General features: G+C 37.8%; 3 protein-coding genes across 3 annotated transcripts in view; 1 reads left to right on the top strand and 2 right to left on the bottom strand.

The window, feature by feature from the left end:
- Nucleotides 1-6098, top strand: part of LOC127808007 (serine/threonine-protein kinase BSK1-like) — a 38485-nt gene extending 32387 nt beyond the window's left edge. Inside the window, exons 6-9 of the mRNA XM_052346302.1 lie at nucleotides 3538-3726; nucleotides 4823-4987; nucleotides 5076-5189; nucleotides 5672-6098. Coding sequence (XP_052202262.1) covers nucleotides 3538-3726; nucleotides 4823-4987; nucleotides 5076-5189; nucleotides 5672-5923 — 720 coding nt within the window. The 3' untranslated portion in view covers nucleotides 5924-6098. The remainder of the gene's footprint in view (nucleotides 1-3537; nucleotides 3727-4822; nucleotides 4988-5075; nucleotides 5190-5671) is intronic.
- Nucleotides 6099-6104: 6 nt separating this feature from the next.
- LOC127808006 (ATP-dependent zinc metalloprotease FTSH, chloroplastic) lies at nucleotides 6105-9607 on the bottom strand. Its single transcript, XM_052346301.1, has 5 exons — nucleotides 8077-9607; nucleotides 7115-7361; nucleotides 6834-7017; nucleotides 6561-6732; nucleotides 6105-6472 (listed from the first exon to the last, which is right to left on the bottom strand). Exons 1-5 carry the CDS (start codon nucleotides 9370-9372, stop codon nucleotides 6251-6253), a joined length of 2121 nt encoding a protein of 706 aa, XP_052202261.1. The 5' UTR covers nucleotides 9373-9607; the 3' UTR covers nucleotides 6105-6250.
- Nucleotides 9608-10477: 870 nt separating this feature from the next.
- LOC127808008 (uncharacterized) lies at nucleotides 10478-22292 on the bottom strand. The gene is made up of 21 exons (XM_052346303.1): nucleotides 22142-22292; nucleotides 21939-22015; nucleotides 21771-21848; nucleotides 19968-20090; nucleotides 19162-19212; nucleotides 18905-19048; nucleotides 18702-18824; nucleotides 17718-17795; nucleotides 16639-16731; nucleotides 16441-16563; nucleotides 15347-15430; nucleotides 14985-15083; nucleotides 14639-14863; nucleotides 14171-14246; nucleotides 13564-13667; nucleotides 13219-13478; nucleotides 13047-13133; nucleotides 12711-12941; nucleotides 11680-11758; nucleotides 11524-11587; nucleotides 10478-10877 (listed from the first exon to the last, which is right to left on the bottom strand). Exons 1-21 carry the CDS (start codon nucleotides 22230-22232, stop codon nucleotides 10762-10764), a joined length of 2406 nt encoding a protein of 801 aa, XP_052202263.1. The 5' UTR covers nucleotides 22233-22292; the 3' UTR covers nucleotides 10478-10761.
- Between the last annotated feature and the right edge of the window lie 672 nt (nucleotides 22293-22964).

The raw sequence follows: 22964 nt of genomic DNA on the forward strand, positions 1-22964 counted from the left end.
CGGTCCATCCTTCAATACAATAGCCAGAAATTTGAATTGGTCTGCTGGAATAAGAACCAACAAAGCAATAGGAGCTTTGTTCTCCACCACAAAACTTTTGGCTTTAGCTATTTCCTTTAGCTGAAATCTTGTTAGAGATTTGTTTGCTGAAGCCATGCTCTCTTGCATCTCCAAAACAGTATTTTGCTTTACTAACGCAAAACACCAAAGCCCTCCTTGAGAAATTGAATTGTCCAACTTATGCAAAACCTTGTTTCCAACCATAAAGCATGCTTTAGTTCTTTTTTGTATCTGTCCTCCAATTACATGTTGTCCCCGTGCTTTCATATCAAATCCACACACCTTCACAACATTAGAAGATATTTCAGCTGAGGATGAACTTCTGCAGCTTAAAGAAGTGATTTCTACTTTGAAACTTTGAATCTATTCCTGAAGGAGAGAATTCCTATACAAATCAGAACGAACAGTAGATCTCCTCACAGCCTCCTCCTGGACCAAAAGCAAAGGAGCCATAGGCATATCATTAGTCTTGAGAACTGCAACCAGTTCCTTCAGAGCATTGCATGTCAATTGCTCATTGCAATAGACTGAATCCATTTCAGCTTCAGAAGATCAAAATGTTTTTTAGTTTTTATCTCTGCCTTTGAAAGTTCTCCATTATGTGCTTTCAATTTTGGGAATTGATTGGCTGAATCAGTCACCTCTTGATCCAAACTTCCGATAATATCATCTCGAATATCCTCTACATGGACTTCTTTTTCAAAGGAATCAGATTGTTCCTTTGGATCTGCTATCCAAACAACCTGATCGTTATAGTTTCCCTCCGGGGAATGCATTTCACCGCCAATATTATCTCTGATATTGCAGTCATCCTTCTTGTCAATACCGCCTAAATTAGAATACTTCTTATGCTCAAAATTTAAGGTAAGCAGTGAATCATTTTCCCAATCTTGACTTCCCCTTAGATTGCTTGATTTTGAAGAACTCCTGAGGTTGTAATGCTTCCTTACCCACGTCCTTATTATTGTTTTCTGCCTTAGACATTCCAAAATCCATTTCTGGAAAAATAGTTTTGTCTCCTTGAGTTAAACTCTGAGATTTGACAATGGAGTTCTGATTCCTTGGACAAGAAAGGTTCGAAGCTCCAACTGAAATAGGATCTGATCCATTTCTTCGGGGAAAGTAAGGATTTCCACCGGATTTGGTTGCTTCCTTATACTAATTGGATTAGCATATTCTCTGGAAATCAAGCAAGCATGTAGTCTAACCTGATTTTGTCTAGCGAACATTATCACGAAATTCTGCATTTGATTTCAGATCTGGCCAGTCATCTCCTCGCGCATGTGAGAGAACGCGTGATCCAACTTCCGATCTATCACCTCGTCAATGGCTCCTACTCACATTTGCACGTCCGACATGGCTGTTGTCACTTGCTGAAGCTGCTCCTCCATTTGCGTCATTCTTGTTCCATCTGCCATTGCTTCCTATGTCCAATTGACTGTCGAAGGCCAAGGTTCAAAGCTCTACTTTGCTTCACTGTCTCAATTGCGGAAATTCACGAGAGTCCACTACAGTAGCCTAGTATCGGTTGCTATGAGTTCGCCTCTTAGAATCGATCGCCTCACTAGCTAGTGACCTTTAATTTCCGATCGAAATGAATTGCTAGGCGATAGATTCGATTTCACCTCCTGACTCACCCGTCGAAACAGTTTATTGTACTTGCTGGAATTTGCTTATCTCTTTAGGTATCGCCTGTATTGCATCTCCTAAATTGATCGCCTTGGATGCAACTTCTTTGAAATTCGCCTGCAATCAGCTTTTTTTGAGGATAGCCTTGCTCATCCGTGAATTCTGATTGACTAGAATTGCTCCAGGGGCTGTCGGAATCACCTGGCCTGCTCGCCTTCAAAAGTAGGACAAGAATTTCTGGCCAGCTGCTCTGTTACTATCTCTGCAAAGTCCCCTTCCTATCAGCTTCACTAATTTGCTGTTTTCACCCGTAGCAACCATGAACCAGCAGCTAAAAGTTTCCAGAATCCAGCCGAGCACTGTCGGAGGTTAGCTGAACTGAATTCGCCTTCCTTGATCGTCTGTAAGAATGTCTGGAATCTCCATCAAAGGCAACTGCAATTTCTGGTTGAGAGTTGCTTCTCCCTTTTGGTTATGATTGGTCTTGATTCCTTCCAAACTGGATTGGAAATGATCACCTATCAATAGCCGAGAATCACCATCGGAATTTGCTTCCAATGACCGATTTGCTCTGCTCAGAATCTGGCTTTGATTCCTTTAAAGTTGGATTAGAACAACTATTGAAATTTTCGAACTCACAGTCGAGAGTCAATTGCCGGCTTCGCTTTCAAGACTTGAACCGAGAATTACTTGCTCGAATTTGTCGGAATCACCGAAATTCACAACTCAACTGTTTTCCAGTGAGAGTTGTTGGAACGTCGCCCAGCCTATCTTGCTGCCGAGAGTGTTGAAGATCTTACAGGAATCACAGCCAAGGACCTGGCTCTGTTCACCTTCAAATCGAATCAAAATCACAGCCAAGGATTAACCGCTCTGATACCAAATTGTCATGACCCTAGGGTTTCAGGAGAGAATTAGGGCCAATTCTAGGAAGAATTAGGGCAGAAATTGAGAGAGAGAGGGGAAAACAGAAAGAGACAGAAGAAACAGGGAGGTCAAGAGAGAGAATAGAGGGAGAATTAGAGAGAATTAGAAGAGAGAAAGGAAGGAAGAGAAGCCGAGGGAGAGAAACGGACAGATCCAAGAGGGAGAGAGAAAACAGATGTTCAATTGATATTTCTGGATATCCCTTTACAAGCTTTATATAGCTACTTCAATAGCTTAACAGAAAATTCAAGAAGTAAGATAACTACCCTAACAATTTCAACAGAATTAACTACCCCTCCTGAGGAATAATCTGCTACACCCAACCCTACCTCTTATGCATCCTAGGGTCCTGATAACCTGTCCAGAAATGAAAGTACTAAAAAAAAAAAGATTAACCATTTGTCACTTTTGACATGTATCCTGGAGTATTGAATGAGTATCTTTGTTTGATTCTCGTCACATGCGGTATGACACCAGAAATGAAGTGTTTTTGTATCCTAGTTTATGTTTTAATGGATTTCTTGACCTTATTTTTTCATTTTTTGTTTTTGTTAGGTACGACACTACAAATTAAGTGTTTGTGTATCCTAGCTTATGTTTGAGATTGTTTTTTCTAATCCATTTACTTCACTTGGTTGGGCTTTGATAAACCAGAGCCTGGTGCTTTTTGATCTTTCGCAACTTCATGCTCTGTAATGATTGAATGGGTTAATTGTGATCAGCCTCAAATTCCAGTTATTCTATTCTTGGTTACCTATATGAGAAAAGTAGGTGCAAGATTACATATCTGGGAGTTGATGCATTAGAACCTCTACTGACCTATGGGAGGACCATAGGAAGTGTTAACTCAATATGAGTAATATTGAATATTGGAAATTTGAGTATACAAACGTTGGAGTATTTAAATTCTCTTTTATGCAGGCACTTGATATGATACGGGGGAAAAACATTCTTCTTTTGATGGATTCACATTTGGAGGGAAACTTTTCCAGTGAAGAGGCTACTGCAGTATTTGATCTGGCTTCACAGTGTCTGCAGTATGAACCTAGAGAGCGGCCAAATATCAAGGACCTTGTTACAACACTTGTCCCACTGCAAAATAAATCTGAAGTGAGTCCTTATATTTGCTTGCTATAGTTCTAAAAGTGGAAATTTCCCTTCTTTTATCTCCTGTGTTCAGCTTATGATATATGTTAAATTGTTAACCATCTCATCTTAAAGTTTCAAGTTCGTAGAGAGAGTTTACTGATCTTTCATATTATTATTATTATTATTTGTCCTCAATATACCCCTTCATGTGTGGCCAGGTTTCATGGTGTAATTAGTCCAAACACGTGTAACTGTTTAAATATTGGGTTAGCAGTGGGATTTGAATTAGGATTTTTTCTTGTTCTAATACCATGTTAAATTATTCACCACCATCTCATAAAAAAATTTAAGCTCATAAAGAGGGTTAACTTATCTTTTATATTATTATTTTTTCTCATTAGTATTCTTTTATTTTTATCATCTATTATAGTTAGTACTGGAACACCGAATGAGGTTGCATATTATCTTTCGGCTACTAAAATTTTCAAACAGGTCGCTGGTTTCTCCATTGCATTGACAAAGAGCTCATGTTATCCAGTCTTGTATCTCGTTGCTGATTTCCACTTTGGTGAGAGATCAGCTGTAAAAGTTGCACATTTGCACTGATTTCTTCTAAATGCATTGTGGATTTCGTTTTTTTTTTTTTTTTGTCTTTTTTTTTTTTTTAATTGGATGGTCTAATTTAACCACATTAGTTGGTTTATACTTTTCACATGATATGACTTTTCTTGTGTTCCTTTTCAATTGGATCTTCCATTTTGGTTATAGCAATCTGGTTTCTGAGGAGGAAAAACATAATCCAAACTAGTTATTGCAGCAAGCCAGCAACAGTAGAAGAGCGTAATCAAATGGAATAAAAACAATCTATGTACTCACAATGAGAAAGGGGTGAAGGGCCTTCTACATTTAAATAGAGGGTTTTTACTTTTAATTTTCTCATTGTTTGTTATGGAAGGCTTTTCTGAATGTTGCTTTGGCAATTTTTTCCAATTGTTGGCACTGTATTAAAAAATTTGCTTAAAATTAAATGTTATCACTATGGCCATCATAGGACCTGGATGGTTTTTAGCTAGTTTTCTTTTAGCTAATATTCAAGGTTACACTTTGTTGTGTTCAGATTCCATCTTATGTGATGCTGGGAATTCCAAAGCACGAGGAAACACCATCTACGCCACAGCATCCTCTCTCTCCAATGGGCGATGCCTGTTCACGGATGGACCTCACAGCAATTCATCAAATTTTGGTGATGACACACTACAAAGATGATGAAGGAACCAATGAGGTATTGGTTATCTTGAATAGACTTTGCTGATATGCCTTTTTCTGATGCTAGAGTATGCTTTTATTTATCTGGATGTTGATTGGTGCAGCTTTCTTTCCAAGAGTGGACACAGCAAATGAGAGATATGCTAGAGGCAAGGAAGCGAGGAGACTTGGCATTCCGGGACAAGGATTTCAAGACTGCCATAGAATGTTATTCTCAGGTATATAATACTAAAAACTCTTGGGAGTGAGAAAAGAGGTACTATATATATATATATATATATTATAACCTTCATAATACGCTTAAGACTGTTGTTATCCTTCATATATGCTTTAAATGTTTTTATTTTTGATGTTTGTGTGCGCTACCGGATATTGTGTTGTGATGATAACATCACATTGAAATTCCAAACTTGGTTGCTAATTCATTTTCTTAATTAGCTTGGGATTGGATTGAGTTTTGGTAGCAGGGAACTGGGAGGCGTGGTGCCTATTTTAACCACGATCCACGATGGTAGTTCCACTTACCCAGTTCATGACATTTAGCGGCATAGTCCTAGTTATCCTCTTGCCGTGTAACTATGCATAAATAAATAGTTTCTTGACCTTGTAATCACTCAGCCTTTTGTTGGCTATGCTGCCACTCGAATATCCACCCCCAGAGGGTCTGTGCACGCTCATCTGTTATTTTTGTTGCTTGCAGTTTATAGATGTGGGAACCATGGTTTCTCCAACTGTATATGCTCGGCGAAGTCTCTGTTATCTCCTCTGCGACCAGCCAGATGCAGCCCTCCGCGATGCAATGCAGGCACAATGCGTCTATCCGGACTGGTCCACAGCATTTTATATGCAGGCAGTTGCTCTTGCAAAGCTTGACATGCACAAGGATGCAGCTGACATGCTGAACGAGGCTGCTGCTCTAGAAGAGAAAAGGCGAGGTTCTAGAGGACCCTAGTAAACTTAAACCTCTGTAGTATTCTTTATAAGCCAAAAAAAAAAAAAATAGCGTATTGCATTGGGTTCATGTACAACTGTGGATTCGGGCATGCTGCTGTTGTTGTCATCTAATAGATGTACCATATGAGGGATATATATATATATATATATGCATGCAGTTGGTTTTTGGCACTCGAGCATATGTCAATTGTCATTTTTTTTCCCTGAATTTGATGAAGAAATAAGAAAAGTGTTTTTACATGTACATTATATATAATATATGTTGGTTCAAAAACAAACCTATGAGTCTCTATGGTGACATACACGTAACAGAAGAAGTGATAAATTAGGCAACGTATAGCTCAGCCTTGCCATCAATGAAGAGGCTCATGAACTCCTCTCCGTCAACAGTTTCTTTCTCAATGAGGAGCTGAGCAAGCTTGTGGAGGATGTCGATGTGGGTTGTGATGAGCTGCTTGGCCCTGGAGTACGCCACCTCTACCAGTTCCCTCACCTCGGAGTCAACCACATCTGCAGTTGCCATTGAATAATCCTTTTGGGAGGACATCTGCCAATTCAATTCAATTGCAAAAGGAGATTAGATTAGCAAGGAAACCAGACTTGACTGGTAAAAAGCAGGTGGGGAGGTAAGGTACCTGTTGGCCGAGGAAGGGATTTCCACCGGGTCCTCCTATGGCAACCTGTCCAATCTTTTTGCTGAAGCCGAATCTCTCCACCATCTGCCTGGCGACCCTTGAAACTTGCATGAAGTCGTTCGATGCTCCTGTTGTTACGTTCTCTTCACCAAAAATAACCTCTTCCGCAACCCTAAGACATTTATTTATTATTATTGTTTTATTATAATAGTCAAATTCAGGCATTCAAAGCAGGAAGCAAATTTAGGGGGGTGGGGGGGGGGGCCGGCTGACCTTCCGCCAAGTGCAACGGCCATCTGGTTCTCCAGGTAGCTCCTACTGTAAAGCCCGGACTCCAGCCTCTCTTCACTGGGCGCAAAGAAGGTAAGACCTCCAGCTTGGCCACGAGGAATTATTGATATCTTGGCAACCGGATCATATTCAGGCATAAGTGCACCAACCAATGCATGCCCAGCCTCTGCATATATATGTAAACACCATCAACATATGCCTAGAAACAAAGATAGATAGATAGAATATAAAGACAGAGAAATATTATTCGTGTTTGGATCTACCATGATAAGCAACTAATCTCTTCTTCTCATCTGAGACCACAGCATTTTTCTTCTCCGGTCCTGCAATTATTCTCTCCAGAGCATCGGAAATCTCATCTTTGCTAATTTCCTTGAGGTCACGCCTGGCTGCCAGAATGGCTGCCTCATTCATCAAGTTTTGCAGATCAGCTCCCGTGAAACCTGGGGTCCTTCTGGAAATCTTCTCAAAGTCCACATCCTTCGCAAGCGCTTTTCCCCTGGAGTGCACCTGTCACAACACCAAGAGTGGGTATTACTGTTAGCTCAAAAGGCAGGGATAACTAACTATTCTTACATCGTCAGAAAACCGCTGGCATTCCCCAGAGTTTCTTACTGAGAGGGATTACTTGGAAAGCCCACTCCATACAAAATCCTAATAATCTGACTCTTATAATTCAAACAACTAACTGAGCACAACTCCTATCAAGTGCAAGCAGAGAATTCATTCCCAAACTTGAATACTTCCAAAAGGGTGAGCAAGAGTTTAGATAGAAATGTGACTGGAGAGCTAACAATTCTTCTAGCTGATCCCTCGTGGTGGGATCAAAGCTCAGTATGTTGTTGGTTGAAGAGGGTTTAGATACACATGAATGAAGTTCATAAATCCATGCCACTACCGAAGCATAACCGACTTAAATCTCAATCTACAACAATGAACAACCCAACACTCACCAGCAAAACCTAACCGGCTAACACTCATCAACATTATAAGTGTAACCTCCATTACTACGCATTTAACACATTTTAGAATCTAGAATAAGTTCAGTTCAAGCTTCGACTTCTACTCCTCCCCACATTCCACAATCTTCTCTGGTCAATTTTATCAATGACTTTGCTAAGCCTTGTTTTTTTAACTATGATGCAACTAATATCACTTGCCAAATTCTGTTTTTGAAAACATGAATACGTAACAAACAAATCAGCATTGTGAGAATGGTGCTCACCTGCAGGATCTTCACTCTACCAGCAACATCAGGCCTGTCAACTGTCACTTGACGATCGAACCTTCCAGGCCTCAACAATGCCGAATCAAGAACATCAGGCCGGTTAGTCGCAGCCAACACAATCACACCTGAATTACCCGAAAAACCATCCATCTCTGTCAACAGCTGATTAATAGTCTGCTCTCTCTCATCATTTCCACCTCCAAGCCCTGCCCCTCTCTGCCTCCCCACAGCATCAATTTCATCTATGAACACAATGCAAGGGGCCTTGGACTTTGCCTTCTCGAACAAATCCCGAACTCTCGATGCTCCAACACCCACAAAAAGCTCAACAAATTCTGATGCTGCACAGGAGAAGAACGGCACTCCAGCCTCTCCAGCGACGGCTCTCGCCAATAGGGTCTTTCCGGTACCCGGCGGCCCGACCAAGAGACATCCTTTTGGAATTTTGGCTCCGAGAGCGGTGTACTTATCCGGGTTTTTCAAGAAATCGACTACTTCTTGCAATTCCAATTTGGCCTGATCGGCGCCGGCTACGTCGGCGAATGTGACGCCAGTCTCCGGGACTTCCTGGAACTTGGATTTGGAGCGGCCGAAGTCCATCGGCCCTCCGAGCCCGCCGGGGCCACCAGGGCCGCCCTGGGCACGGCGGAAGAGGAAGAACAGCCCGGCGAAGGCGAGGAAAGGGAAGAGCAAGTTACCGATGAAATTGAACAACCCGTTGCCGGAATCCCCCTCGGAAACGGAGATATCGACGCCGTTCATGGCCAGGATATCGATGAGGTCGGGGTCGTTGGGGACAACCACGGTGGCGCGGCGGCCGTCCACGGCTGTGAGCTGGAGGATGCCGCCATCTTTGCTGAACCGAACCCTCTCGACCTTGCCCTTCTTGACGGCGTTCAGGAACTCGCTGTACCGCCATTGGGATCCTTCCGGAAGGTCAGAAGCCGTCTGGGCTTGGGGTTTCGGAGCCGTCAAGAGCAGATTCTGAGAAAACGGCGATGAATTGGCCGGTCTTTGGGCTTCGGCCTGAACCACCGGCGGCGGATTCGGCGGGCCAGTGGAGTCAACGGCGAGGGCCTGAGGAGTGATTGAAGAAATCAGCAGAGCAGCCAAAGTTGCTTCAGAAGGCAAAGCATTTCTGGGTTTTCTAGGAAGGCCTGAAGATTGTGGAATTAAAAACCTCTTCCTGGAGAGAAATGCCAAAAACTTGGTGGTTTTGGGGGTTGGGGGAGAAAGTGGGATTTGGGTGCCGAAGAAGGTTGAAGAGAGCAATGGATTCGTAGTGGAAGCCATGGGTGAATCGGTGTCTGTTGCTTTATATAAATATAGATATATATAGTCTAGTGGGCACGGGGAAGCAGAGAAGGGAAGGTGAGAAGAGAATATACAGCGGAGTTTTGAATTCGGAGTGTGATTAGGCGTTGGGGCTTTGACTACGATGCTGGGAGTTTCAGTGTGCAACCAAAGCCATGGATTTGGGTGTTGGCTGAGTTGAGTTTACGTGTTTCCAATGCTATCCATTCGTTTGCTTGCTTGATTTTTGTGAACGAAGAAGAAGATCAATCATCACTTCGCTTCACTGCCTAACCCGATGCTTGACGCCTCAAGCAGGCCCACTTCACTTCCAAGGCTGGGCTTCAGAGGCCATTCCGTGGCCCAATTAGCATCGGTAGTCCGCTACAGCAACAGCAACTTGTACACACATCCGTTTAGTTTTATCCTCCAGTTTTTATTTTTTATTTATTTTTAATTAATGTTTTATAATTTTTGCTTCTACTTGGAAAAATAAAAATAAATCTGTTGTACTATTGCCTTCATTTAAAAAAAATTGAAAATAAAAATAACATTTTATAAACTTCTTCGTGATATTTTCCCTTTATTTTTTTCACAAGTTAAAATTATTTTGTTTATTTATACAATGATAGAACTCTTGTAGATCCATGTCCATGTAATTTTATTTTGCGTATAGTATATACACATCAATTTTTACCTTAATATTTTCAATTATTTGTGAAAATACCTATTTTAGAGAAAGTTATAAAGTCATAAATGGGGATGGACAGGAAGGAACAGGAGATGGATTTTGCCACATTCATTTTCTCGATACAAAAATGTGAAAAACCCAGCCAAATGACATTTTGAAAATGAAAATGAATACATAAAACTAACAATAACTAAATCAAATCAACACCTAATAGGTAACTTATATTAGTTAATGTACAAGATGAATATGTTTACTGGTACGTACGTCCTCCCTACTTGGTATAACTTTGAAATGAATTGCTCAAATGGGAGACCTGGTAATAATATGCACATCCAGTCCAAAATGTAAGGTCACTGCAACAATGCTCTCTGTTAACAATTTGCAAGTCAGATAAACATGAAGACGCTGCAGTCGGAAAAGAATTGAAGAATGGAAGTAACACAAGAATCAATAGAGTTCTGCTATAATAAATTGATTGCGTGAATTAAAAAACCAGCACAGCCCTTGCAGCTATAAAATTGTATCGTAAACTTGTTGCTTTAACTGGGGAAAAATTACTCCCTCGCATCTTGCTAACTTTTACAGCTTGTTGGCAAACATTACTTAGAACTGTCAATCTGAACCAGAGCTTCATTCCCATCTGCGATAAACACAAAAGTTCTCGCACGCTCCAAAGATCATGCACGAGGTGTATCTGCTCAAGCATTCAGCGGGAACCAGTGTTGCGGCCATCTAGGATACACCCGTTTGTACAAACTCATGCATACCGTATCGTGCTGCTGGAGGCCTCCATTGAAAACACACTTCATTGCCCCTGCCAAAAATTGGAAAATAGCGAGAGAGAGAGAGAGAGAGAGAGAGAGAGAGAGTAATTGTCACCAACCTTGTAATGCAAAATACAGAATATAACCACATAAGCAACATGATTAGCCTTACCAATTAAGGAATATTAAAAATCAGGTGGTACACAACCATAGCTGGTAAGAATATAACAGATATTACAACATTTTTTTTCATCATGTTCATGTGAGCCTTCACTGGTAACAATCAAAGGTCATTGCTGAAGCACCAACATCACATCAAAGCTAAAGCTAAGACACGTAGCATCCATCAAAGGTCACCGTGACAGATCCAAACAGTTCTTTCCTCTTTCTTAAATATATAGGTTCCCCGAGAAATACAAGTGCCATCTTCAAGATAACTTCTAAGGGGTGCTCATGCAAAGGAATTAAAAGTTTTTTTAAAATTCATTTATTTTGTTGGAAGCCAACCCCACATAGTGGGATAAAGGTTTGTGTATGTTCTATTATTTTGTATGGAAAAGATAAATGCTTAATCAATGCCTAAAAATATATCACGTGCATTAACTATTAACAAAAGTGCAATAAGACATTTTTGAAGAAAAGTACACATTTGCTATTGAATTTCTACATCTATCTTGGTCCTAGAGAGGATCATACCATGAGTACCAACAGGTTCCTTAATGCGACCTCGGCGACCACACTTTGTCCATACTTCAACAGGCTGCAACAAATATGGAAGTATGTAAATCCGATCATTAAACCGGAATGCACGTTTAACAAGATATGCTACCACCATCCAAAGAATTTACTAACCTTGAACCATCTCACATCCTTTGGATCATGGAACATGTATCTCACAGTGGATTTTAGTTTTGATACTCGCTGAGGATAACTACATTGGGCATGCTTCTTGTGAGTAAATGATATAAAACTTCTAATAATGACTTAATTCTGAAACTGACAGCCAAATATAGGTAAGGAAATCACATAAATAAATGCTGCAGGCTCACAGAGAAATAAATGCAATCTCACAAGAAAACCATGAATACAAAAGAACATGTAGATCAACCATGAATACAAAAGAACATGCAGAAGTGAAGTGGCCAGGCCAAGAAGAAAGGTAAAGTTATCTGTATTTGGAGGTGCTAACACAGAGTCCTGTTTTTCCTTTAAAAACTTTGGACATTTGCATCAGAGGTAAATGGATGACGTCGAACACCAACAACAATGTACCATGCTAAGTACGGGTGCATGGTTGTCAGCGATCACCAAGATAAAAACTCACTTACTAAATCAAGCAAACCTCGTTTGTGTTCACTGAATTAAGACATACTGACTTAAAGAAATCATGCTAACCCTAAAACCAAAAACAAGTCTGATGTTCTTGGCATGGATATTACAGGCCAACATTGTAAGGCCTATAAAAGGAAAAGAAAGACATTGAATAAACTAAATGAGTTCAAAGGTTAGTACCTATTTGACAACGATCCAAACCTTAACAGGCAGTAAAAGGCATTGGATAAGCTAAATGAAATTTGCAAAGCAGAGAGGCCAACAAAACATTCTCTAAGTGGATAAAATTTTCTGCAACCAACTTAAATTAATTAACCAAAACCAAAATCAAAATGTTTAACAATCTTCTGAGCATATGATGGTCCACATCCCAACATATAAATAAGAATCTTAGATAACTCTTTAATTTGATCTAATTTTAACAATGGCATGTGTGCGCGCGTATATATTTTTTTTTTTTTTGTTTTTTTTTTTTGGGGGGGGTGGGGGCGGGGGGTTGTGCGGGAGGTGAGAATCTTGGCTTAAATTTTAGCAAGTAGATCTTTTCTTACCCAGTTAAAATAATTCTCTTCAAAATAATTCTATCTGCATCGATACTCCTCAATGAACCAATAGCGGCAACTGATGGTGAGGTAGAAGCTGCTTCACCCTTTAGAGCAATCACAGGAAGAGGAGGAAAACAAATTGGAGCATATATTGATGCTATGGAAAACACCCCTTCATGAAGGAACCTCTCCATCTTGTGCTTGTCGGAATTTATATTGTCAGAAGAAAAGATTGGCCTACAAATTAAACAACAGATCTCAAGATCCCATAAGAGAAGTCAAACAAAATGGTGCAACTTCCATTAACAAATGGGGTTTAGTGGTGATATAACAAGATATTACCTACAAACAAATTGGCGGAAACCAACATGAAATAATAGTTCTTCTTTAGCTTTGATAGGAGCAGTGTAGGTGTCGTGCTTCTTTATACTGGATGACAAAAAGATCCAAATCAAGCATCGAAACACAAGAAGGCAAATCAGAAGACCAGATGAAAATAATAGAAGAAATATACCTGAAGTGGAGGACAGAAATCTTAGACTCGTGTTGCAAGAGGCCACATGCTATAATAGGCATTGTCTTTGCACGTGTGCACAATTTGGAGGCAGTATCGGTTGGAAATTCCTTAATATGAAGTCTTGCATATGAACTTACAGGTGCACATTCATCTGTGCCTCCTTGATCCATGTCTAGAGCTTTTGCAAGGACGTGTTTCTTTGTTCTTGTGAAATTATCAAATGCAAAAATTCGTGCATATTCTTGGGGTAAAGATTCCTGAATCACAAACAAGATGGTTAACAAATCTTCAAATTCCAAATAACCAAGAATATGTCCACCACTTCATAAAATCAAAACTTACTTTAGGGTCCCATGAAGAGGTCCTGAAAGACTTGAGGCCTCTATACTTGGCAAAACGTTGTCGAGCAGGAACATCTAATGGGGTATCCACTTCATCAGGAAATTCTGAGATGCAACAAAACAAATTTCAGAAAACAAATAAGATAATATGTAAGCACATTAATCTAAATGCTGACAATATTAAAATGTATTGCTGATGATAACCATTTAACCAGCATACCAACTAAATAAAAGCACACTAAACGACAACTATCCAAGATCAACTTGAACAGGTATACATTAGAATAGAAATAAAATCAAGAACAAGATATTGGAATATATAATAATTGAATACGTGTTTACATAATCATTTTGAACATTTTTTTTAGTTTTTAAGATAAGAAAATAGTTATCTATATTTTCCAATTGAACTGATATTTTGTGGAAAAGGAAAACTGGAAATTAAGTAGAAAATTGAAAATATTTTCTGTAACTAAACACCACCTTACTAAACAACCATAACTAGAACATTTGCAGCTTGGTAATTGTAATGCACTACATATAAAAGCAACAGCTAGAAATGAGCCCACAAAAACAACAAAATTATAAGCTGGAAGAATGATAAATACCCTCATCTTCAGCATGTGCTGCTTTAATTTTGCGAATCTCATCCTCTATCTGCTCTTTTGTCAGGCTCTCTCCACCCTGCAAAAAAATAAGCAAGCTTTTCAGTCAGCTCATAGAAACCAAACACAAAGAAACAGTACTAAATATATTTTTTAGTGATTTCTAATCTGCCAAAGAAAGTTTGTTGGTTGATATGCTGCTGCAATAGTACTAAAAAAATTATATAGCAATATCCTAAACAAAGTAGTATCATTAGAGTGTCACACATCGTAGTTCTAGAGACAATAATTCACTCAATTTCTCTTATAATAGATAAACAGACTCGGCAGGCTAGCATCAAGTTCAGGTGTTTAAAGTTATCAATACCCTTTACCATTTAATGGAATGATTGATTTCTTTTTTTCTTTTTTTTGCTGGCTAATGGAATGATTTATTTCATTTTAAAGGTTCTACAAAAGTTTCATACTCACCATCATCACTGAATCAACTTCAGTTTCTTCATCTGAGTCCTTCAAATCTAGTTGAAGTGAAGTCTGGTCATCATCAAGCTCCAATTTTCTGTTATGCTCTCGATTAGCAAAAACACCATTAGTTTCGTCCAACACCATGCCATCAACTGCATCATCATTGATCTCAGAGTCATCATCATTGTTCTCGGAGTCATCCAAATCTGAATCATCAATGATCCAAGCAGCCTGCATTGACGTTAGACGTGTTACTAATATGTCCCTTGTTCCTCACCATGGCCATCCAAGGACCTTCCATGAGTGTAAGGAAGGACAAGAGGTGATTTTGCAGAGTATGAAAAGCACAAACCTGGTATTCAGAAGTTCCCCAAGGTAGGGCCCTTTTCCTCAACCTCTTCTCTCTATGATTTCTATCAGCTTCCTCCATTTCTGCTTCTGTTGGCCAAGTCTGGTTGGAAAATAAGGACAAAAGAAGGGGAAGGGAGGAAGGAAATGGCAAAAGTAAAAAAATAAAAATAAAATAAAATTTATAAAAGTGAAGTATAAATCATAAGAGGTATTATATTTCATGCTTAGCGAGCTAAAGAAATCATGTACATAATGTAAATTTGATATTCATTTCCTTGATAGAATGGAAAGGTGCAATAGGATATATGTAGGCAATTACAAGTAGTGCAGGAAAAGAATAATTGAGTTGAGCATTCTATCTACCTGCTCGCCTGCAAGAGGGTCTTGAAAATTCTCAACAATTAAAGGCTCATGTTTCATAGGATCAGGGATGATTGAACTGACAACCTGCATTATTCAAGAAGTAGAATGAATTACACGGAGAGTATGGGAAATGGGAATAAGAGCTTGTAAATAAGCAACAGCTCAATGGGATGGCATCACCAATGATCTAGTAGCATGTGGAATTTGGAACTGTTTAAATTAGTCCAGTAGATGACCTCAAATGTCATTTCTTTTGATTTTGTGAATATAATTTATTTCATGACAAGGTAGAAAACTATTAGCGTAGTTCCAATAATTTTGCAGATTTTCTTCCCTTTTCTAACCAATTCAAATCTCTCTAGTTGCTCCAAATCTAAATGTCAAGCAAAGCCATAGTCTATTTCACACTGGACTTTCATGATTGTCAAATCTCATGTTGATCCAAACGTAAATGCCAACAAAGCTATAGTCTATTCAACACTGCTTTTCATAGACCCCACCCCATTTTTTTAAATTGGTGAAGGAATGTTTACTTCCATACTGAGACCCTTGTTCTCTTTATTGTCCAAAAAAAAAAAAATGGTGATAACAGTGAACTTACACATACCCTAACTTTTGCAGCAGTAAAACATCTGGATTAAAGAAGGTAACTGTCTTATAAGACACAAGACTACACTGCAAAAGTGCTGACAGTTTCAGTTCAAATATATGTAGTTCTCCACATATCTTGGATCGTCTTAGATGCAATAAATACCCCCTAGAGAAAAGATGAAAGAATTTTATATAAAGCCTGTTTTAGCTTTAAAAATATTGCAATTGCTCCAATGAAATAAGATCACCAAATAACCAGTAGAAAATACACCATACAGAGATGCTAGCTGCAATACTCATAAGCCCATAAGAAAAGGGATGGGACTTCTACAGAGATATGTTGAAAACATGATATCAATTGCCACAAACACTTTTTCCTCATTGATAGGAAAATTATTTATATAAACCACGTGCATAGACCTCCAGTAAATAAATAAATAGCAAGGCTTCCATGTGCATGAAGAAATAACTCATTGTAAGCAGAGCTCTTATTCAACACAAACCTGGACATCATGCTCTTCATCTGCATCCATAACATCACTTTCTTGCCTTGCCTTCAAGGTACATGGATCCTTGAGAATTTCAATTTTGCACAACTGAAAATCCCCTGCACCAGATACATGAACCTGGTCCAAGAACAAAAATAGGTAAACCATGCTGGGCAGACAAACAAACCAGTCGCCAAAGCTTGCAGAACATACCAGCTGATTTACAGATAGACAACGAGCACGAACATAACCAGTGAGGAGAAGTGTACATTTGTCAGGGCTGCAAGCATCAGCAACCAAATCAACCTGCAAGGGTTCAGAAAAGTGAAGTCAAAATAATGGCAGCTGGTTTTTAGAGATCTAAATGCAAGCAAGTGTAATGCCATATGCTTCAGGAACAAACAGATGTAGCGAATCATGGACCAACACACACAAAAAAGGAGAGAATAAAAGTATGATAAGGAATAGATTTTTAATATTCCTAGAAAGATGTTATCCTCATTACAAAGCATTTATCAGACAAGAACACTCACAGATTGCTTTTAATACAAGCGTGTGAGATGTAAGAAGTAGCCACATACGTAGAAGGGAATGTAAACCGCTTTATTTCTATTATTGTGCAAGCTAAGAACATAAAAATTTTTACACGGAAGGTACTATGTCAAACAAAACTTGCGAGTCAATTCGTACAAGTTTACGAGTCATGTAGCTTTAAACAAGTCAACTCGCTTATAAACTATGATTTTCATAGAATCGGAGTTGACTTGCGATTCAATACTATAAACTCGGTGATAAACTCATAAACTCAATTGATAAACTCGGTAAACTTTGAAATTTACATTATATATAAATTAATATTTGAAATTTTTATTATGGATAAATGATGACAGATGATGGACTTAATATTTAGAAATTTCATATTATTTAGTATTTTTTAAATCAATAGATGAAATTATTTTGAAATAGCTACATACATGTATTTTATTCATAAAGAATACGGTTGTAAATTATAATAATCATGTTATTAATCAATATTAATTAATTTTTTATAAAAATATGTCATTCTAAATATATATTTACATATATTAAATGGTATTTTAATTATCTCTAAATTCTTACAGTTTTACAATCCGAGTTTACGATTCAATTTTATGGACCATTCTTCAATCCCACTTAAAATTTTGATTTTAACAACCTTGCTTTTAGAGAATATATTATTTCAGTAAAATACAGGTCAAACAAGGAACTCAAACTCCAAAGACCTATCAAGTTGCGCAGAATCTAATTAGCACCTTTTGAGCCATGAGGTAAGGACGTTGGTTCCGCCAATGAGGAACTGTTAGTTTTTGCTCCTTGAAAAGCCACATGAACTGTAACCAACAGGTAAGAGGTTAAAACATGAAAATATAACTTCACCGGAAAATTGGATAAAGTATGTAGAACCATAGTTGTAAAGGCGCAAGGTGCACTGAAGTGCAAATTAGTCCTTGGGGAGGTGCAAGGTGAAGGCCGAGGGCACATGAGGCACACTTTTATTCAAAATGCTTATAAAATACTTATACACTATTCTTTTCAATATGTACCTAGAAGGAGTTAGATGCAAAGTCATAAAATCATAGATGAAAAATAACCTACAATAACAACTAATATTATTGCAGAAGAACAATTAGTTTCTTTTGCAATCAGTTTCTTCTAACTGCAAAAGAGATTAGATGAAAGAAGAAAAAAAAATCAGTAGAGCACATAATGAAAACATTTGTTTCTTAGCAATTAGTTCTTCTAAATTGCAACAAAAAATAAAAGAAAGAAAAAAAATTAGAGTAGACACATAACGAAAAACAATTACAGTAAAGAATTAACTTCTTCGAAATTGCAAAAGAAATTAAAAGAAAGAAAATGAAGCTGAATGCAAACATGAGTAGTTCTCTAGCAAGCAGGACATCCAGCAAACCTCCGACTTACACCACTAGGTTTGCCTCTCTCACTGATATCCAAGAATACAAAATCAAATAAACAAGAAATAAGATCTAAGATGACAAATGGGCAAGAGATAGGGTTTTAATACACTTTTATATACAAGGCATGTGCCTCATGCACCTTGCGCCTTGCATGAGGTGCGTGCCTCAAGCATGACGCTGCGCCTCAGCGGTGGTGTGCCAAGGCAAGCCTTTGACAACTAAGTGTAAAACAAAAGACCATTACAAGTCATAATGCCAGCCATATCATGTATCATCAAGGCTTTAATCCCAAAGTGCGTAAAGTACACAAATAACTACCTTGTGCAACTCGTCTTTTGTATCTGCAGGATAAAACTTACAATCCTCAGGAAATTCGGAAACAAGGCTAGAAATACATATCTTCTTAGCCACATGTTTTTTCTTCAAATCATTTGGCAGATCCTAAAGCAAAGCAGAAAATATTAAGACAGATAAAAATTATCCACTAAAACCCCAAATGATAAAAAGCACCAAGAACTTACACGAATCAATACGGCAGTGCTTGGCAAACCAAGAGCTCTAAACACTGACAAGCATTGCGACCCAAATGAATCAATATAGTAGCTAGAACTACATTCATCACATGAAGAGCTCGCAGATGCTACAAAAGCAATCAAATCAGCAACCTATAATTTCAGCACATTAGTGTGACGAACAGGATAAAGAAAAGTCACCCTAACATGGGAGACCAGCAAAACAAAAACTGGAAAACATAGAGGGTAGCTAGAAAGAAAGGTACCTTAGCCATTTCCATACATGAAAGTAGATCTCCATGAGGTGCTTTCAACACCTAACGCAGACAATATAATTAGATGCTAGGAGATATTATATGTCAAGGTATTTCACTTTAACTAAAACAATTAGAAAGATCAAATGGATCTAGAACATGCACGCTAATGGATCAGAGCAATATACAATTTTTGAGATTCAGCTATGTCTCAATAGCAAACAACCGCAAGAACAGACCTATGATAAATTTAATCATACCATGCACATCTGCAACTCATACTCATTACACCTCAAGCATAAACCTAGTTCCAGTAACTCCTTTTGGAGCTACCTTTCTACATTCAGATAAACAACATTCCAATAAACTCCTTTCTGGTTATCACTTTATTTATCTGGTGAGAACAACCCAGGTAATTATTTATTTGCTAGTCATCATCTTCATCAATCCTCTACTTTTAATCCTCAAAGTCCTCACAGAATTATTTTATCAGCCAGTTCACCTCTCTGCCTGGTCTGCCACCAATTCATAAGGCTATGGTAAAGGAGAAAGAAACAGAGGGAGGACCCAAGTTACAAGAGCATATACAAAAGTCAAGCAAATTACCAAGAAGATCCAAGATATAAAGTGAATCTTAAAACACAAGGCGTAAAAACATAGCCACTAACATCTACATGTCCATAATTCTAAAACGGTATAGTAATCAATAACTCATCAACTGATTAGCATAACAAGTGATGCCAAGAAGAATAAATTGAGACATATCATTCTAAGCCAAAAATCAACTGACATTTTAACTAGATAAGTATGAAGCTTACTGTAGTTCTCAGCTTATACTCGGAAGAAGCTACTGTTGAAAGGACGGGTTCAGAAGATAATAATGTGAAAAGATCTTCTGCAAGTGAATTTAGGTTTACAGAAGCAGAAAGGCCAAAAAGAACCTGCCATGAGAAGAAGTTAGGGAACTAAAACTCAAATGAATGCAACAGATTTAAAACCTAAATTCATGGAAGCATAAAGGCTGAAAAGGAACTGTTATATGAAGTTAAGAGTACCAAAACTAAAGCAAAGTCATGGATTTAATTGTTAATAGCACTAATTTTTCAAAGATGATTTGAAAATTGATTATAGCTGGTATAACTTAATCAAAAGTTGTCATTCTTTGGACACATGGCATAAAGTGTACAAAAATAGAAGTCCAAATCCATGGTCAACATGCAGATCACTATCAATGGCATGATCACCACCACATTGAATCAAAGGCAAACCATGCTAAAATCAAGAAACCACCTAACAATAAAAATTGAATCCAATATTGCTCTAGCGAAGGAAGGTAGGTCTTCATGCAACACAAACTAAATCTTTTTTCATTCCAAGAATGCATGTCACCTTAACCAGTAAGATTATAAACAGATTCAAGTTGCCAAGTGATTTGCTCCAACTGGCTACAAAAGCACACAGCAGTTAAGTAAAGCACCGAATTGGCTCACTCATACCATATGTTCCTTGAAAGTGCAACCTCTCACATTAATTAACATTTCTTTTCGATTGAGGTAAACAGAATTATTGCAAAAGTTTCACCTTAACCGCAATTTATAAGACCAATAACATGATATATTTCCTGCTCTAAACAAATCTATATTCAAATGCAAAGGCAAGAAGGATCAAGGCAGTTGAAGCTTCATGTCAAACAAGCTAACTTAATACATTTCCAGCATCTGACATTGAATGTAATTCTGTCTGCTCTCCAATTTGTTTACTGCATAAAATGTCCAAAAAGTTATTCTTGTTGCAATTAGACATCTCCATGCAGATCCAAGGTGACATGCATTTCATCTATAATGTTATATAACCAAATACCAAGTTTTTTTTTTTTTTTTTTATGACCCAGGTGTTCGGGCTTCGCCCGCCTAGTCTTGGAGGAGACCGGCCTTCCCCCCTGGTTCGGCCTCCGGATAAATCAGATGCGATCGCAAGCTTATACACTCCCAAGCAGATATGCAGTTAGTCCCACCAAATGGGACATTTATGCCTCCACAAGGAGTTGATCCCCTGTCACTCCCAAAAAAATTTAGAGCTTTACCACTTGTACCATGCTCTGGGGGCAACCAAGTTTTGGTGTTATGAATTTCTGTCAATTAAGTTATTTGAATTCTTTTTTTCTTTCTTGTAAATTAAGTGAAGTGATTTGAATTCATAACCTTTAAATAATAACTGACTTTTGCACTAAATCTCATTTTATTTAAAATTTTGCCTTAAAAAACTAAAATTTAAACAATTACCGTCACATGCTAAAAGTTTAAAATTTCGCCCAAGTCTCATTTTATTTAAATTTTTGCCTAAAAATTAAAATTCAAATTCAAATGCCACACAATGAACTTTATTTATTTATTTATTTTTTTTTTTTTTTTTTGCACATGCGTAGCACAGGCCACCCTCTAGTATTCCTTAAGCAAACGTAACTATCTTCACCATTCACTATTTAATTGATCACCAATTGAGTGGCAGTGGTAATCATGAGCATGATCACAGTAATACTACTGAAATATGGCAGCATTCTCAAGTTCAAAGAATCCAACAAACACTACAATGTACATAAAACTAGGGAACAGGACACTCACAATGACGCGTGGAGGGCTTGCCGATCCACTGGACGCCCTCTTTTCTTTCAAAAGAGCAGCGCGTTTATGCTCCCTTATCTACAAAATCACAAAACGTTTATGAGTATGAATGGTCCTATAAATATTTTATGCATTTGTAATTGATAAATAAGAAACAAGAAAAGTAACCATTTTGTTGCGCTGAATCCGAGCAGCGCGACCTCCCTTGCCAACATTGTTCGCAGACTTAGCAATCCTGCCCTTGTCTAATTAGCTCAAAATATAAAAATTGAGGAAGAAAATCAGGAAGGCATGAAAATCAATAAACATTCAGGAAGAAAATCAGGGGTATAGAATATAATAGAGTTTAATCGGAAAGAGGAACTGCAAACCTTTAGCAGAAGTTTTGTGAATGTTGCGAGATGATTTTGAAGTAAAGCGAGATTTATGGGGCTTGTTGGTCTGAACACGAGAACCCGCCATTGATGAGCTGCAAGCATCAATGGGAGTCGAAAACCCTAGTGGCGTATTAGATGCTCGTGAAATAACTAATACGTTTATATGGGTGGTTTCTGAATAAGAAATTTAAATGGCATTTTAATAAAGGGAAATTTGCTCGCATACCCTTTAGATTTAGGGTTATTGCAATTTTTATTTTTTATATTTAAGAAATACAGTAAATACCCTTAATTTTTAAAATATACTGTATTCTTACCATTAAGTAGTCATTCAAAAACCTAACAGTCTCTGTTGATATAAGTACAATTATATATAAATTTTTTAAATTATCTTTTTACGAGCTTATAATGTTTATTTTACCTTTGTGATAGATGATAAAAAAATACTCGTGTGATTTAAATATTTTTAAATAATAATCAAAGTTGAATCTCAATCAATAAATTAAAGAGATTGTTTGTTGATGAATTTTGACTACTGCTGGTGTTTAGAGAAGCGAGGAGTTGAGTGGAGCAATAAACCATATTTATGGCTTTAAACTGGCATTATCAAAAATAAAAATAAAAAGATAAGGAATATTAAATAATTATGTTTTAAAGTTTCAATCAAAGAGGATTTTGATTATGTTTCATATGAAAGTCGTTATATATTTAATTATAAGATAATGATAATTTGTTTTGTGAAATTCGATGAAAAATCTTACTTATTAAAAATACAATATTGAAAAGTTGTATTATCAGAGAGTCTATATTCTCTTAT

This window comes from Diospyros lotus, chromosome 8 (assembly GCF_014633365.1).
Source record: "Diospyros lotus cultivar Yz01 chromosome 8, ASM1463336v1, whole genome shotgun sequence".
Classification (NCBI taxonomy): domain Eukaryota; kingdom Viridiplantae; phylum Streptophyta; class Magnoliopsida; order Ericales; family Ebenaceae; genus Diospyros; species Diospyros lotus.